Source organism: Sinocyclocheilus grahami, unplaced genomic scaffold (genome assembly GCF_001515645.1).
Source record: "Sinocyclocheilus grahami isolate Dianchi unplaced genomic scaffold, SAMN03320097.WGS_v1.1 scaffold1328.1, whole genome shotgun sequence".
Taxonomy (NCBI): domain Eukaryota; kingdom Metazoa; phylum Chordata; class Actinopteri; order Cypriniformes; family Cyprinidae; genus Sinocyclocheilus; species Sinocyclocheilus grahami.
Genome location: NW_015506507.1, coordinates 128471 through 145774, shown reverse-complemented (window position 1 = coordinate 145774; position 17304 = coordinate 128471). Strand labels below are relative to the sequence as shown.

At 36.5% G+C, this 17304-nt stretch overlaps 1 protein-coding gene across 3 annotated transcripts in view; it reads left to right on the top strand.

Moving 5' to 3' along the window:
- per2 (period circadian clock 2) overlaps positions 1-13687 on the top strand; it is a 33517-nt gene extending 19830 nt beyond the window's left edge. For 2 of the 3 annotated variants that reach the window (XM_016255323.1, XM_016255324.1), the window contains 18 exons: positions 516-658; positions 933-1011; positions 1200-1306; positions 1529-1679; positions 2240-2348; positions 2624-2764; positions 2906-2981; positions 3781-3946; positions 4559-4686; positions 5376-5561; positions 6412-6468; positions 6745-7002; positions 8066-8974; positions 9421-9426; positions 9728-9907; positions 10351-10558; positions 11388-11538; positions 12686-13687. In XM_016255323.1, the coding sequence (XP_016110809.1) occupies positions 516-658; positions 933-1011; positions 1200-1306; positions 1529-1679; positions 2240-2348; positions 2624-2764; positions 2906-2981; positions 3781-3946; positions 4559-4686; positions 5376-5561; positions 6412-6468; positions 6745-7002; positions 8066-8974; positions 9421-9426; positions 9728-9907; positions 10351-10558; positions 11388-11538; positions 12686-12850 (3220 nt within the window). In that variant the 3' untranslated portion in view covers positions 12851-13687. The remainder of the gene's footprint in view (positions 1-515; positions 659-932; positions 1012-1199; positions 1307-1528; positions 1680-2239; positions 2349-2623; positions 2765-2905; positions 2982-3780; positions 3947-4558; positions 4687-5375; positions 5562-6411; positions 6469-6744; positions 7003-8065; positions 8975-9420; positions 9427-9727; positions 9908-10350; positions 10559-11387; positions 11539-12685) is intronic. The other variant, XM_016255321.1, reaches the window with a different exon arrangement.
- The last annotated feature ends 3617 nt before the right edge of the window (positions 13688-17304 follow it).

Below are 17304 nucleotides of genomic sequence, written 5' to 3'. Positions count from 1 at the left end.
CTCAGGTTTTGCCTGTGCTCTTTGCATTTAAAATTAGAGGTAACCACAGCATTTGAATCACAATCCAAACAAAGAAGCAAAAAACAGAACGGTCTGACTTTAGCTTTGTGAAACAATGCTACATAAACCATCTGAATGAAACAAACAGCAGACTCTTTTTTTTCTATTTTTGAGAGTGCACTTGTGATCAAACCTACAATTTTTGTGTGCAGGCCAGATCCTAAACCATTTGCAAATTATGCAAGTAGTTAAAGGTTTAGACGCAGTTAATGGAATTTATGCTTCTTAAAAGACCATTTTATCTAAAGGTTTATACTTAAATGCTTGAAATTAGTTTTGTAGACATGAAATGTGCCTCCGTATGCTTTGTTTAGAAATCATACTGTTTTAGAATAGATCGGAATGGAAAATCTCACTAGGTTGTAGTAGGCTGCTTACATTGGACAAAGCTGATGTTTATTACCAGATTTTTTTTTTTGAATGTATGTGTAAATCTCTCCTGTCCTGTTCTCCAGCGGTGGTAAAGAGTGTGAGGGAGATCGTCAGTACTATCCCTTCAGAATGACTCCTTACTTGATGAAGGTTCAGGATATGGAGCACTCTGAAGATCAGTTCTGCTGCCTCCTGCTGGCCGAGAGAGTGCACTCTGGCTACGAAGGTCAGTTCTTTTACACAATCTTCTGTATGTATAATGCATTTTTTTTTATCATTTTATAGTTGCATTGAGGAAAACCGAATCATTTTAGCAAATCGATTCATTAGGACAATGAATTAAAGAGAACTGATTCTCTGAATTATTTGTTGTCTCTTAGTAATATTTCAAGAGGTGCATATTTTTTGGTGTCAAATAAATTAGTTTTTGATTCAGTTATTTAAAGAAGAGTATTTTTTAAACACTACCATTCAAAATTTTTATTATGTTCATTCCTCAGCTCCAAGGATCCCCACGGACAAACGAATCTTCACCACAACACACACCCCCAGCTGTTTGTTTCAGGATGTGGATGAGAGGTAAGTGTGCTAATGCTTCACTGTTGACGGACCTGACGATGATTAGCTGGTAACTTAAGCACTGGGTGTTTCACGCAACAGCTGTACCTCTACACCTGCTGTTTTCCATTTCTCATAATCATGCATATTAAAGCCAATAACAGTTTTTGTCAGACTAATCAGAATTGTTATGTGATGTTTTCTTGTAGGGCCGTTCCATTACTAGGATACCTGCCACAGGATTTGATTGGCACACCTGTCCTGCTGCACCTACATCCCAGTGATCGACCAGTCATGCTTGGCATCCACAGGAAGAGTGAGTCACTCTGTTCATTCTATTTAGTCTTTGCTCTGTCGATTTAGTTCATTAAAGGTTATGTTTAACTTTTTTATGGGAAGGTGCTTTCTTCTATCTTAATCAGAGAGCACTAGAAGTCTATTGTTTTGGGACAAATTGGGGTGGATCATTTTTTTAAATAATAAAATGGGTTTTAAAAGTTCTATTTGTGAGTAAAGACTTTTTTTTTTGTCCCATTAGTCCTCCAGTATGCTGGCCAGCCGTTTGACCACTCGATCCGCTTCTGCGCTCGTAATGGAGAGTACATCACCATAGACACCAGCTGGTCCAGCTTTGTCAATCCGTGGAGCCGCAAAGTTTCCTTCATCATTGGCAGACACAAAGTTCGCATGTGAGTGCATAAGCTGAAAAAGAGAACGTATCTGAGACAAGCTTGATATTTGTTAAAAAATATAATTGCTGAAGTTTTTTTTTTTTTACACGAAATTAATACTTTTCAGAATTCAGCAAGGATGCATTAAATTGATTAAAAGTGACAGTAAAGACATTTAAGTGTTGTTCTGTTGAACTTTCTGTTCATCAAAGAATCCTAAAAAAAAAAAAAGTATCACAGTTTCCACAAAAATATTAAGCAGCTCAACTGTTTTCAACATTGATAATAATCAGAAGTGTTTCATGAGCAGCAAATCAGCATATTAGAATGATTCTGAAGGATCATGTGACACTGAAGACTAGAGTAATGATGGTGAAATTTCAGCTTTGCATCACAGGAATAAATTATATTTTAAATCACATTCAAATAGAAAACACTTATTTTAAATTGTAATAATATTTCAAAATATTACTGTTTTTACTGTATCAAATAAATGCAGCCTTGGTGAACATAAAATACTTCTTTCCGGAAAAAACTTTTGAATGGTAGTTTAACTGTAATTTTGTCCATTCTACCAGGGGTCCAGTGAATGAAGATGTGTTTGCAGCTCCAGCTGCAGCTGAGGGCAAATCTGTAGACTCCGACATCCAGGAAATCACTGAGCAAATTCACAGACTCCTGGTGCAGGTACGGAAACTCATTCACAGTGGAAAGAACCAGATTAACTGAGTCTACAGGAAACTGGCTTTTACATCCTGCCACATGATGTCAGAGATTCGTGGATGAGACTGTGTAACAGACAGACTGTAGTTTAGTGTATGATGCCCAATTTTTTCTCAGTAACCATTTACAAAGTTGGCGAGGTTATGATGCCTAGTGTTAAAATCTGGTGTTGTGTACTCCGTCCTTTTGGATGAGAGAAGTGAAAGTCACTGATAAAAACATGTTTTTGTGTGTTGTAGCCTGTACACAACAACGGTTTGAGCGGCTATGGGAGTCTGGGCAGTAATGATCACCTGCTGAGTGTGGCATCATCTAGTGAAAGTAACGGTAATGGAACACGCCTGCGACAAGAGGAAGAGGATGCCAGGAGAGCCAAACCGGTGAGTCACATGATGAATTCTAGTTCAGTGGTTTTTTCAGTGGAGCCATTTTTGAAAGTCAAATGCTTCAAGGTCACTTTTTTATTCATGCATTGAGGCTCTGGTGGATTTATTTGTCTTTGTATGTGTCTGTTTTCTCAGAGGAGCTTTCAGGAGATCTGCAAAGGAGTTCACATGCAGAAAAACCAGGAGCAGCAGTCCAAGAAGAGCCCTACTAGTATGTACCAATATCCTCCACCATCTGTGCACCCTCATCTGTCATCAAAGTCTGTGTTTTTTGGCGTGTAGCTCAAATCTGTGTCTGAAGACCAGGGATCCATGATGGAGAGAGATTATATTAACAAATATTACAAATGTGATTTGAACTTTGATTTTAAAACACTTAACATCTGTGGCTGGCAATTCGAAAATGCACACACAAAAATGCATCAAATCTCAATGAAAAACCCTTCACATGGTTTCCTCTATTGTAAAAGAAGTACATTTTTAGTTGACTCAAAAATGAGGGGAAAACATCCAGCATTTATTCACAAATGCAGCATGTTAATAATTTTAATATAATATAATAGATTTTATATATTATTTTATATATTATTAAATAATATAGATTTTATATATTATTTATTTATATTGCTTAAATACACTAGTGTTCAAAAGTTTGGGGTCATTAATTTTTTTGAAAGAAATGAACACTTTTATACTGCAGATATGCATTAAATTGATCAGAAGTGACAGTGAAGATTTATATTTCAAATGAATGATGTTCTTTTGAACTTTCTATTCATCAAAGTATCCTGACAAAAAATTTTCAAAAAAGATTATGCTTTTTTAACATTGATAATAAATAAATAATAATTCCTTAATAATAAATAAAGGAATGTTTCTTGACACCAAATGAGCATATTAGAATGATTTCTGATTCCCCCCCCCATGTTACAATCCCGATATATTTTTCACCCTAGGTCACTAGGCAATTCCAATTTTAATATGACTAATTGTGCCTTTTTTCTCTGCAGAGTTTCTACAGAAAAGTTCAATGGTTCGACCCAAAGATTCTGCGTATCCTGTGAACGTAAGAGAGTCTCCTGTGGAGCAGCGTGCTGGCCTTCAAGAGGAGCTGGCCTTCAAAGACAAGACCGTCTACTCCTATCAGCAGATTAGTTGCCTGGACAGCGTAATCAGGTACAAAGACGCAAAGTCACGTCACAGTGAAAACTGATGGTGCATGGACAGAGACTGTCTCGACTCACTTAACCAAATTAAATGCACTTATTGATTCTGTGATGCAAAGAGAGTACGAGAAACTGAATTAAGCGTGCCATGAAGATGAATGAACTTGTTTTCATGAGTCGGCAGAGGACATTAGGTTTTGCAGGATGTGAAGTCTCATTAGCGCTCTTTCTCAACAGGATAATCGTGCTACATATTTAGCCTAAAGCCTAAAACAATGGAAAATGACACAAAATCTCAGTTTTAATGAATTTGACTAATGTTTTTAATATAGAAAAAAAAATCCCTCTTAAAGTAAGCAAATGTTTACTGTAAACATACTGAGATTTTTATTGATGATATTTTCAGTGAGGGAATTCAAAGAGATTAGAAAAAATGGATAGGATTTTGACACGTGTGTTGTACACTTAAACCACAATAATCAAATGATTGTAGGGTCATAATGGTACAAAACAATGGAATAAAGACAAAACAAAGTAGATCAGATAGGTTTTATGTTACATTCAGCCCGGTTAGCCGTTTGTAAACCTTGTTTCATTGATGGCGTCTTTCTCTCTCCATCAGGTATTTGGAAAGCTGTAACGTGCCCATTACAGTGAAGAGAAAGTGCCAATCCTCCTCAAACACAACGTCCTCAAACTCAGACGAAGACAAGCAGAGAGGTGTTGAGAGCTCCATACAAGTGCCTGAAGGTACTGAAACAATTCCACTTTCCAAGATTATTTTGCATAATTGAGCAGGCTCCCAAATTTTTTAAATCCCATTCATTTTCTCCAGAGAGAAATGTTAACAATAACACATAAAACTTTTTTAAAACAGACCTACCATAAAAAAAAGTTTCACCCCAAAAACGTTTGAAATTTAATTTTTAAGTATTAATTTATTTTATTTTTATTTAATACAAATTTTTTAATTCGCAGTATTATATTCTATAAATTCAGTGGCATATGTACGTGCTCTCACACCACACGTTCATTTTCTTACGGAGTGAAAAACATCGCAGAGCAAAGAGGACACAGACAACGCGCTGAGAGACAAGACGAGCAGGTTACTTTTGGCAATAGGAAACAAAGTCTCAGCATTCAAATCCTGTTAGTTTTATTAAGAATTTCAAATGATAAATACAGTTTTGGAGTGGCATGCCGGGTTCACTCTTTGCCTCAGTTCAAGCGAAGCAAGAGTGCATTCTAATTAGCATGAAATAAACATGAATGAACATCCGAGGGCATGTTGAAAGATGCACTACAAAAAATATATATATACATATATATATAAAATGAATATATAATGTGGTATTTGCCTATGAGGCCATCTTGATTGTCAATCCCTGTAAATACATCAGTTCTGAAACCTGTTTATTCTATATTTTCTCTGTGTTCAGAGGCAGGCCATCTAAAGAACCAACCAGGTCTCTCATCATTAGAAGTGTCTAAGAAGCCTCCAGGCTCTGGTGTAGTGAGTCCGTCTCTGACTCCACTCGCGCTGCCCAGTAAACCTGAAAGCGTGGTCTCTATTACCAGCCAGTGCAGCTACAGCAGCACCATTGTACACGTAGGAGACAAGAAAGGTAAAATGATTTATTCCGTATATATCTGTATGTCTGTTCGTCTGGCCTGTCTGTCTTTCTTTCTTTCTCTACTGCTATCTATTCTTATAAATAATGTTTCTGTTACAAAACCTAGTGAGCTGTCTTGATGTCTGCTGCCTGCGTATGAAATTGTTTTAGTTTTCTATTAGCATATTGCTAAGGTAACAATATGATTCTAAACATAAATATACTGTATATATATATATATATATATATATATAGCACAATTAGGCAAAACTGTGCATTTTAATTGCATTTGATTTAATTGTTTAATATAAATTATAAATAAATAAATTAGAATAAAATATGTATTTAATAAATATGATGATAATCATTTTTAATAAATGTAAAATGATAGTCACATAAATTGTTAAATTATTGTTTCTAATAATTTAGTTATAATAAAAATATATAATTAATAAATTTAAAATTATAATATAAATTAAAATTATAATGAATAAATTTGCAGATACTGATGAACATTTTCATTTTATGAATATTACAAATCTATATTGTTTGTTGACATCAATAAAAAATATATATATTTATTTTAATATTTGCTTAAAATAGCATTTAACAGTATTCAGTGTTAAATTATCAGCGTGTTTAAAGATTAAATTTAAGTGAGTGTTAGATGACTGAAATCATCTAAATGGTAATCTAATTTGGGAAATGAGCTTCCACAATAAAATATCCAATAACAGATGATACATATCGACAGAAATAATAAAATGCTATCTATGCAGCTCACAAGGTTTTGGATAGTTTATCTGTATTTGTGCTGTATGTGTTTTGTCTGTTCCTTGGTAAAACACCTTTTTTGTTTTAGTCATATCCGCAACAAGACACATCTCTCCAAAGCAAGAATTCTCTTCCAAACTTCAAAGTTAGTAAAATCTTCCCTTGACATAGGGACAAAAAATTGATTGCGAAGCCTTTTGATTGAGATGATGAGTAAAATAAAGGTGCAGATCACCCCGGCAGGGCTTCAGGAATTTATGCATACGTCTAGCATTTTCCCCTGATTCCCATCCCAACATGCATGAGATAAACTTGAGAAGGCCTGGATGCAGCCCGTAAACAAGTGCTGGTCGTGCCACCTGTGTTTTGGGACAACACTTTGCTCATTGTAGAGTTAAATATCTTGTGTTGTTCTTTGCAGAGATCATTGAAGACGTCCCCAGCACTGAAGGCACTGAAGGTCAGGGTCTCACTGTTCCTCCGGCCGCGGTCTCGCCACACAATCAGGAGCGAGAGGCTTACAAGAAACTGGGCCTGACCAAGCAGGTTCTGGCGGCACACACTCAGAAGGAAGAGCAGGCATTCCTCAGTCGCTTCAGAGAGCTGCGAGGTGTGCACGCTTTTAAAGCCGACTGCTCCCTCTATCTGGAGAGACAGAAAGGACAAGTTACATCTGAGGGTAAGGAGGGATTTTAGTCTAAACCTGAATTTTAAAGACTGCACAGCACAGCACTTCTATTACACGTGAGCAGCTCATGATCCAGTGTTTTCAGTGTCTCAGAGCAGCTCAGTTCACAGTAAATGTGTTCCACACAAATACATCTCTGCATATGTGCTTGTAGTTTATAATGTGTTGTTTATAGCATGCATGTGGGAATGCAATGTGCACCTACCATCATCCCAAACATGTAATGTAAAATACCTATAAACTGATCATTTAAAAATAAAAAAATTAGACAAGCCATAAATATTATTAATATTAATATTTTGTTTAATATTTTTAGATGATAAAAAACTCACCATAATAATTAATTAATATTATTATTATTATTATACATAACATTGATTGTTATTATTTCTATATAATTATATTTCGTTTTATTATTATTTTAGTCATATTATTATATAATAACATAGAATAGCCAAGCTTATTTAATTTTTTTTCCAATCACTTTTTTTTCTGATTGTAAATGTCCCAAAAAATTTTATCAAAGTACAAAAGTTGAATCAAAGTTTACATGATATGAATGAATGATGTTATGATATGATATTATGATTTTATTACAAAAATATTACTAAAGTAAAATAAAGGTGCACATAATTTCTTATTTTGTTTAATATTTGTATTTTGTAATAATAATAATAATTTTATAACATTATTATAATACTCTCTTTTTTTACAGGGAAATGTTACAAAAGTAAAAAAAATAAAGCAGCAAATATTTTTTATTTTGTTTAATATTTTTATATAATAATAATAATAATAATAATAATAAAACAACTTAACAATAATTAATGAATATTATTATTATTATATTAAACATCATTGATTGTTATTATTACTATATTAATTATTATATTTCATTTTATTATTATTTTTGTCATAATAGCCAAGCTTATTTAATTTTTTTCCAATCACATTTTTTTTCTTTGATTGTAAATGACCAAAAAAAAGTAGTCTTTACACGATATATATGAATGAATGATATAAGTTGATAACTGCTTCCTGTCTTTCTCTCCAGCTGTTCCCGCTGCTCGTTCTAAGCAGGGTGGCGGTGGTGCACCTGAGACCAGCGGAACCCGCCGGGGTCGCAACAAGAAGACCAAGTCCAAACGCATCAAGCCGAACGAGTCGTCCGACAGCACTCCTTCAGGCCGTAGGCCACCACCCAGACCTCAGCTGCAGGGCCTCAACCAGACCTCCTGGTCTCCCTCAGACACATCCCAATCCACCTTCCCCATCGCTTATCCGGCTGTGATGCCCGGGTACCCGCTGCAGATGTACCCGGGAGCCGGCGGCATGCAGCCCAGGGTAGATGCTCCACTGTCAGGCTTTGGGGAGAGTCAGTGCAGCCAGGATCCACGCATCCCGATGCAGCCTATCCAAACGCCGTTCTCAGCTCCTCTGGTCACACCCATGGTTGCTCTGGTGCTGCCCAACTATATGTTCCCACAGATCGGCGGTGCTCCACGACAGCCATTCTACCCCAAGCAGGGAAGTTTCCCCGCACAGCCTACCTTTCAACCTCAGCCTAGATTTGCTGCACAAGCAGCGTTCCCTCCACAGTCCACATTCACCATACAGACCCAGTTTGCCCCCCAGAACCCCTTTACTCCGCAGACTCCATTCCCACCACAGCCGTTTCCGTTCGTGTGTCCCGAAGAACTGCCAAAACAGCCTGAGCTGAGGGAGGAGCCTTCACGAAGCCCCACCCCTCAGTCCATGGGTGGAGGCGGGCCGCCGTCCCCGCCTTTGTTCCAGTCGCGCTGCAGCTCGCCTTTGCAGCTCAACCTGCTGCAGTTAGAGGAGACTCAACGCTCTGCTGAGAGACAGGAGTGCACAGCGCCATCTATTGTACCACAGACAAACTGCAGCAGAAGTGTGGAGAAAGCAGGAAGTGCAACTGGGCAAACCAAAACTGACAAGGTTGGTAATCTTTATCTCATTTTCTGTGGCTTACAAGTACTGTCATATTACAGTGCATTTTTTTTACCATTGTGTTCCTTTTAAATACTTTTCTTAATTTCACCTCTCATTCTTTCATTTTTGTCTGAAAGTATTCAAACAACACACACACACAGTCAGGGGTGTCCAAACTCGGTCCTGCAGAGTTTAGCTCCTACTTGCCTCAACACACCTGCCTGAAAGTTTCTAGTATGCCTAGTAAGAGCTTGATTAGCTGGTTCAGGTGTGTTTAATTAGGGTTGGAGATAAACTCTGCAGGACACCTGCCCTCCAGGATAGAGTTTGGAGACCCCTGCAACAAAGCAGAACTCAAATGCAAAACTTTGTCTTGACCAGCAGGTGGCAGTATTAAACCTTTTTTTAAATACTTTAAGCAAGTTCATTCAAATTTTAAGCTTTGCATCTTCATTTTGCCACATTAGACTTAAAGCGTGGAGAATTAAAGCATAATTATTATTGCAAAAGTAATCTCTGTATTAAAAAAAATTATGAAATATTAATTATAATAAAATAAATAATACATGTAAAAATCTTAAGCCAAACATGCAGCTTCAAAGTTTGTATTCTTCACATTAGGCTTTAAGCATGCAAAATTATTTAGGATTACCTGAAAGGATATGATGTCCTGTACATTTTGTAATTAAATAAATAATAAATATAAAAAATGAATGGATAAAATGATGGATTTTGTTACATTCAATTTTTTTTGTTGGTTTTTAGTATGAAGGGTCACCTGTCGACGGTCAGCATAGTGATGCGTTCTCATCATCTAGTGACCTGCTGGACATTCTCCCAGAGGACTCGCGCTCCGGCACCGGCTCTGCTACCTCAGGCTCCATGGGCTCTGGTTCTAATGGCTGTGGGATGTCTGCTAGCGGCGGGTCTGCCAGCAGAACTGGTGAGTTTTGGGGTTTATAGTGGTAGATCTGATACAACACTTGTGTCTTGTGTTACCTCTTTATGATCACGTTAAACATAACCGACTGTGTTATTAATACTTCATTATAAAGGGCCTTTTTACCCAAAAAATGCATTTGACTGCTCACACAACTCAAATCAGTACTACACATACTGTAAAAATATATACTGTTATATATTTTGACAACCTTATATATAAGCACATAAGTGCAATCCCGAAAGAGGAAGAACCTCATATTCTTAGCCCACAATAAACAACATGTACCAAAAAAAAAATTTCCCACTTCCTCTAAATTATTTTGTATTGTGTTTGGTTTCTTCAATACATGATTTCCATGTTAAAACTGTGATGTTCAAAAGGTCCACTTCTCTCATCACTCCTTTCTGCTCTCTTTTATTTATTTATTTTTTTTACATCTTCAGGAAGCAACAACAGCAGTAACTACTTCGGCAGTGTGGATTCTTCACAGAAATCCCATAAGGACAAGGAGCAAGTCTCTGGTTCGGGCTCTGGGGCGCTGGCGCTGGATGGGAGTGAGACGCTGATCAAGTATGCACTGCAGGACCCGCTGTGGCTGCTCATGGCTAACGTGGACAAAGATGTTATGATGCCATACCAGTTACCATCTCGGTGAGTGGGCAGAGAGAGGAGAAATAGCCCACCCACCCCACTACTAGTAATGCCCGCTTACCAGTAACCAACCCCCCCCCTTCCTGCCATTCATCATTAGAGCTCTAGTCATGTCAGTTGTAATCCACAATCTATACTGTGCTTGACCAGGTGAAACAAACTGTCATATTAACAGAACGATAGAATCTAAAAGAGGAACAGGAAGTCTTTTATCTTCCTGTCAGTTTGACCCACACTCAGTTTTCACAATGCTTGAAATACTTGTTAAAATATTTCTTCTTGAAAATGTGTGAATAGTTCTCATTTAGAGTCATGTACAGTTTTTATTATGAAAACTGAAAACCATTATTGTAGCTTGTCAAACACTAAAACATGAAACACATGAGAACTTAGGACTCAAAGTTTACTAGAAAATGAAGAAATCACTGTTTCACAGTCAAAAAAATCAGCCAAAGGTTGTTTTTAGCAGTTTTTCCCCCCATTGATTACATTTACTGAACTGAAGTACTGAAAAGAATGTTAGGTACTATTTATTCTTGTAGTTATTTGCACCTTAGTGTCACTTTTTTTTTTTTCATTTTGTGTGTGTGCAGCTAATTTTGAACATATGTGAAGCAAATTGACCCTTAACACTTTAGAAATAACAATAAAATAGATGGGAATAATTATATATATATATATATATATATATATATATATATAATACATTTTTTGTTTAGTCTCAAGCTACAGTAAAGGTTTACATTAATCTTTAGTGGTTTTAAACTCTTATTGTTTTATTGGACGCTTGCTTGACGTTAAATTACAAATATATTTTTCCCTCTTGCAGTGACATCCAGAAGGTTCTGAGGGAGGACAGGGAGAAGTTGCGGCAGATGCAGAAAAGTCAGCCACGCTTTACAGAAGAGCAGAAGAGAGAGCTGGCGGAGGTGCATCCCTGGATGAGAAGAGGTGGGCTGCCCAAAGCCATCGACGTCAAGGTCTGTATACACTGATATTTATCTGATATTTACTCAAGTCCGTTTTAAATTGAGCGAATGAGGCGTTTAAATAATGCTAAGCTGAATTTTCAGCATCATTACTCCAGTCTTCAGTGGCACATGATCCTTCAGAAATCATTCTAATATGCTGATTTGCTGCTTGAGAAATATTTCTTTAGAGAAACATTATTAGTAGTGTTGAAAACGGGTTAATATTTAATAAAACTGTAGTATTTTTGTTAGATTTTTTATCAATTTAATGCATCCGTGCTGAATAAATGTCTTAATTTCATGAAAAAAAATCTTACTGACCCCAAACTTTTGAACAGTACTGTAATAACCGAGTGTGTGTGTGTTTGGATTTTATTTTATGTATATAACATTATTATTATTTGTTTGTTAATGTTAATGTTAATGTTAGAATTACCATTAAATACACAATGTCTCATTTTTTAAATTAGAAATTTATTTACAAATATTAAGGTGGTAAAATGTAATCTGAAATAGTTTTTTTCTTTCTTAAAAATACAACTAATTGTTAGATCTTGTCTTGTAACTTTAATCAAAAAGTAATAACTTTTACCACATTTCACTATCTAGTCAATTCCAGATGGATGAAATCAAGCCCTACATTTTCTTAATTGTGACCCTGGACCACAAAACCAGTCATAAGGGTCAAGTTCTTGAAATTGAGATTTATACATCATCTGAAAGCTGAATAAATAAGCTCTCAATTGATGTATGGTTTGTTAGGTTAGGACAATATTTGGCCGAGATACAGATTGAAAATCTGGAATTTGAGGGTGCAAAAAAAATCAAAATATTGCGAAAATTGCCTTTAAAGTTGTCCAAATGAAGTTCTTAGCATTGCATATTACTAATCAAAAATTAAGTTTTGATATATTTACGGTAGGAAATTTACAAAATATCTTCATGGAGCATGATCTTTACTTAATATCCCAATGATTTTTGGCATAAAAGAAAAATCGATCATTTTGACACACAGTGTTTTTTTGGCTATTGCTACAAATATACCCCAGCGGTTTTGTGGTCCAGGGTCACAATTGTAGAATACAGATTACATCACATTAAAGAAGTAAAATGGGTTGCAAACTCTATGCAGACTAATATCAGTGTTTATCTGCAGGCATGTGTCGGCTGTGAAGAGGTCAGTGAAACCCTGACAGAGGAGGATCCACCAGATCTGCACATGGGAGAAACAGAAAGCAGTGATGTCACGGTGCCTCCGGCCAATAGCAGTGAAGACTCTACACACTCAGAAACACATGCCTGTCCTGGTCCTGTCACCTGAACTGAACCCCTCTTTCCACCTGTAAGAATACAAACCTCGTCTGATATCAAAGCGGACATTTTAGCATAGAAAAAATGCCTCTGCCGCTGCCACAGACCTTCATGAAGACTCGTTCTGTTGCTTGTTTGTGTGAATGTGTACAGAAGTGTAAATACATGAATGGGTGAGAGAATAAATCAGAGTGAATGAATTATTTCCAGACTGTCTAAACTGTCTTTTAAGCCAGACTGTGCTGTTCAATGACCATTACTGTTAGATTGTAATATTAAGGAATAATATTTCCTTTTCAGTGTTTCCCCGGCAGTTTTTTTTTCCTTAATGTGCCTATACACGGACTAACTTATTTCTTTTTTACAACTTTTTTTTTTTTTTTTAAAGGATAAAACCATTTTATATGCTTTTTTTTTCTTCTAAATAGATGTATAAGCTCTTGTAACAGTTCTTCTGGTGTTTGATAGTTGTGTTGTTGGATATGTTTCTGATATCCTTTCAAATTCACAATTTAACACTGAGGATTTGTAGTTTATGAGCTGAATTATTATTTATTATGGATGCACCGAATGTTCGGCAACCAAAATCATTTGGCCGAAAATAGCAAAAGACGTGACGCGATCAAATGGCAAGCAGCGTAGAGTGAGATTCGCGCACTCTTTATAATGCAGCAAACATGACGGCAGTGTGGAAGCATTTAAAACTGTCTGAGAAAGAGGCAAAAATCATTACAAGCACCGACAGCGAGAGACTGTTTAGTACTGCAGCGCATGTCTTCGATAAGAAGAGAAAGTGGTGCTTGTTGCTGGTTACTGTACACTCTAAAAAATGCTGGGTTAAATACAACCCAGTGCTGGGTAAAATATGGACAAACCCAGCAATTGGGCTGTTTTGACCCAGCGGTTTAGTTACTACCCAGAAGGCTGGGTTAAACATTAAACATAGGTTTGCCCCTATTTTACCCAGCACTGGGTTGTATTTAACCCAGCATTTTTTAGAGTGTATGATGACTGAAATCGCGAAATGGCCTTAAACAATTAGTAAATATACTGCGGAACGCTATGTTTTCTAATACACGCACGAATTGCATGTATTCTGACAGCGCTGCACGAACTCACGGCAGATCTGCTTGGTTCAAAATCCAACACGCGAGGAAAATCTGCGCTGATTATACACTGTAAAAAATGCTGGGTTAAATACAATCCAGAGCTGGGTAAAATCGGGACAAACCCAGCAATTGGGTTGTTTTGACCCAGCGGTTGGGTTACTATCCAGAAGGTTGGGTTAAACATTTAACCCAACCGCTGTGTCAAAACAGCCCAATTGCTGGGTTTGTCCCGATTTTACCCAGCTCTGGATTGTATTTAACCCAGCATTTTTTAGAGTGTTATGTTTGGGATCTGTAATATTTTCTAATGTTTTAAAAGAAGTGTCTTCTCAGCAAGGCTGCTTTTATTTGTACAGTAAAAAATACATGCCTGGTTCAAGAAGGGTTGTCTGATGGCCCAAAAATATTATTTTACTAACTTTTTTAACTTTGTTAAATTGTGCTTTGTTGGTATAATGTCTGCTAGAATGTAAAAAAAAATGTTCAGTGTTAAATATTTGTAAATTGTCCCAGTGTTTCATTTTGTTTGGTTTCGGCTTCAGCCAAGAATTTTCATTTCGGTGCATCCCTATTATTTATTAAACTAGGACGGTTGGAAAGTGCTCTACATCCCTGACACAAACCACGATAACTTGCATCATTTTGCTTTAGCACTTGCAGCTTATTTGATCAGATAGTGAATGTGTTGAGAGCTTGACAATGCATTAGTTACATTAGTAGCATTAGTTTAATTTATGTGAAAAGTATTTCAAGCTGAAGAGCTTAGGTGCTGCTGTCTGATGGTCTGTTGTGATGTAGAACCTCAGTGTTAAATTTCTCCTCTCAGACTGAATCTACTCAGACAGAGGTCTGATCTCACCCATGTCCCTACCTAAACCTGTGTAAACCTGCTGTACGACCACAATTATCATAAATCCCCTGCACAAAAGCACCTGAATACGGACATATGGGCAGATTTCAATACCAGGTTCAAAGGTCTCTATTTTGAAAAGAACTAAAACACTGTTGTGGAGGTCAACTTGGCATTAAGGTTTTAATGTTAAGGAAACAATGTTTAGGCCACGTTGTGAATAAATGTGCTCGCATTCGCTCACTTTCAAACTTGTGAATATATGGTGTTCCTTCATGCTGACGTGTATTTGAATTCAAGTCTATTTTTTAGAAATGACTCTTGTTTATGTATTTTTTCTTGTTATATTTAAAACAGTTTGTGAGGTTGGATAAATTGAACCACTTTTTGGTCAATTATTCAGATCGGCATTTAAATGTCTATGCATAAGTCATACATTAAGTGTACCACTGCATTTCCCCACACATTTACATGTATTATGATCATGATTTATATCATTACGTTTCAAAGAGCGGAATTAAATAGCACTGATCATGTCAATTTTTACATGTGCAAATATTCACAAGAAATTAAGACAATCTTGTATTTTATTTAAAGTTGACTGTCAGACCCATCTGCATATTTTGTTGAAATGTACTACTTTAAATGTCACTAGCAACATGTTTAATCCGAAAGTTCTCTGATGAATCATCTTCATTTTTAAATCGAAATATTGAAATGAAAAATCTTATATGTTTGTTATATCCTCCTGGGACCCCGAGACGTTTGTCCTCTGTAGAGGACATTATATTTTAGTGTATCTCTCTGAGACCATACATGCCACAGTTTTAAGTCTGGATTTCTTGTACAGAGCACGTTCAGGGCTGTTTAGAGATATCAAATGTTTGGTCATAAACGCAAAATATGACTGATATTGACAGAATGATCAAATTTAGCACTCTTAGGGAATTATGATCATGTTTTGTAATTATCATTTAAATCTGGCTAATTTTCAAATTGGTTGGCGTAAATAAACCTCAGAAAAATGTAATGGGGTTTCAAATCGGAATATGACTTTTTGTTGCAAAACGGCATAATTTTCAGACATGTCTTCTGTAGAGGACACCAGGACAAATGGCATGTTAATCAGCCATTTTGAGGGGACACAACAAGTCAATAGGGAAATATGAGATATTCTTATGAAAATGTTGCCAAGTAGGCTATAGTTATTCCCATTATTACACTTCTTTTTTCATTATGGTTTGCCCCAAGAACACATTAATATGCAAATTAGATGCAATGTATAGATACATTTTAGAGAATGGGAATACCAATTTATTACATTTTACACACATATTCCATAAAGTACAGTAGTATATCAAGTTGAGAATCATCTTTGTACAAAGTTTGGCTGAAAATAGCCTGAAACCTTAAAACTGATGGTGAATGAAAAAATAAAACATTGCAATGTTTTTGCCTATTCGTGCATTTTCATGTCTATTTATTTATTATTATTTTTGTATAATATTCCTGGCGTCCTTTAGGACAGTGAATCTCAACCTTTTGGCGTACCGGACCCCAGTCCAATTCAGAACCATCCTCAAGGACCCCCAGAACAAAATTGACTCATCTATGTATCCTTGGTGTCTTTGTGAGGACCAAATGCAGTCAACTATAATTCAAGTTAGTTGACTTGTCCAGTATTTGGCCATATCATCATCAGCTATATTGGATTTTTCTTTCATGGGAACAAGTCATGTCAAAATATACAACATTTATACAAAAATTCATACTTTATACGGACCCCCTGGCCTTACGTCAAGGACCACTAGGGGTCCACGGACCCCTGGTTGAGAAACACTGCTCTAGGACATAGAATAAAATATTAATAAAATATATTTTTTCATTAGTACGTTATACTTTTGTCTCTTAAATAGCCAAAGATGCTAGTATGGCAATAAAAACAAACAAACTAAATAAATAGTTGACTATGAAAAGAAAAAAAACGAACCTGAGGACAAATATAACCAATACAAATCAAAAAGAACAAAAGATTTACTTTTTTTTGTAGCCTATACAATTCCTTTGCGTTTTAGTGTAGCCTACAACACAGTCCTTCCCAAATGGACCGTTGGTTGGAACAGAGGGGCCCTTTCTGCGCCATATGTTCAAAGTCAGACGACAGTTACAGCCGTTTTTATTTTTATTGTCATTATTATTATACAGCGCACATCCGACGCACAGCTTCCTTCATGTGGTCAGACTCCACTCGCCGCGCGCCCAGGGGTTTGTGTCTCCACACATGAAAGCCGCGCTAGTTCCTCTCTTTCACACCTGCGCCCATTTAAGTGCAAGGTGTGAATGGCTCTTTCAGGCCTCCTACCAAGACAACAAACTTCAATCACCGAAAAGCCGCTCCTGATCCGATGAAAGCAGTGCTAATAGTCTGTAACCTGTCATCAGTCTGCGAGCCTAAGTGTGGATTTAAAAGAGTTAATACGTGCTCTGGTTGTGGAAAACTGATGA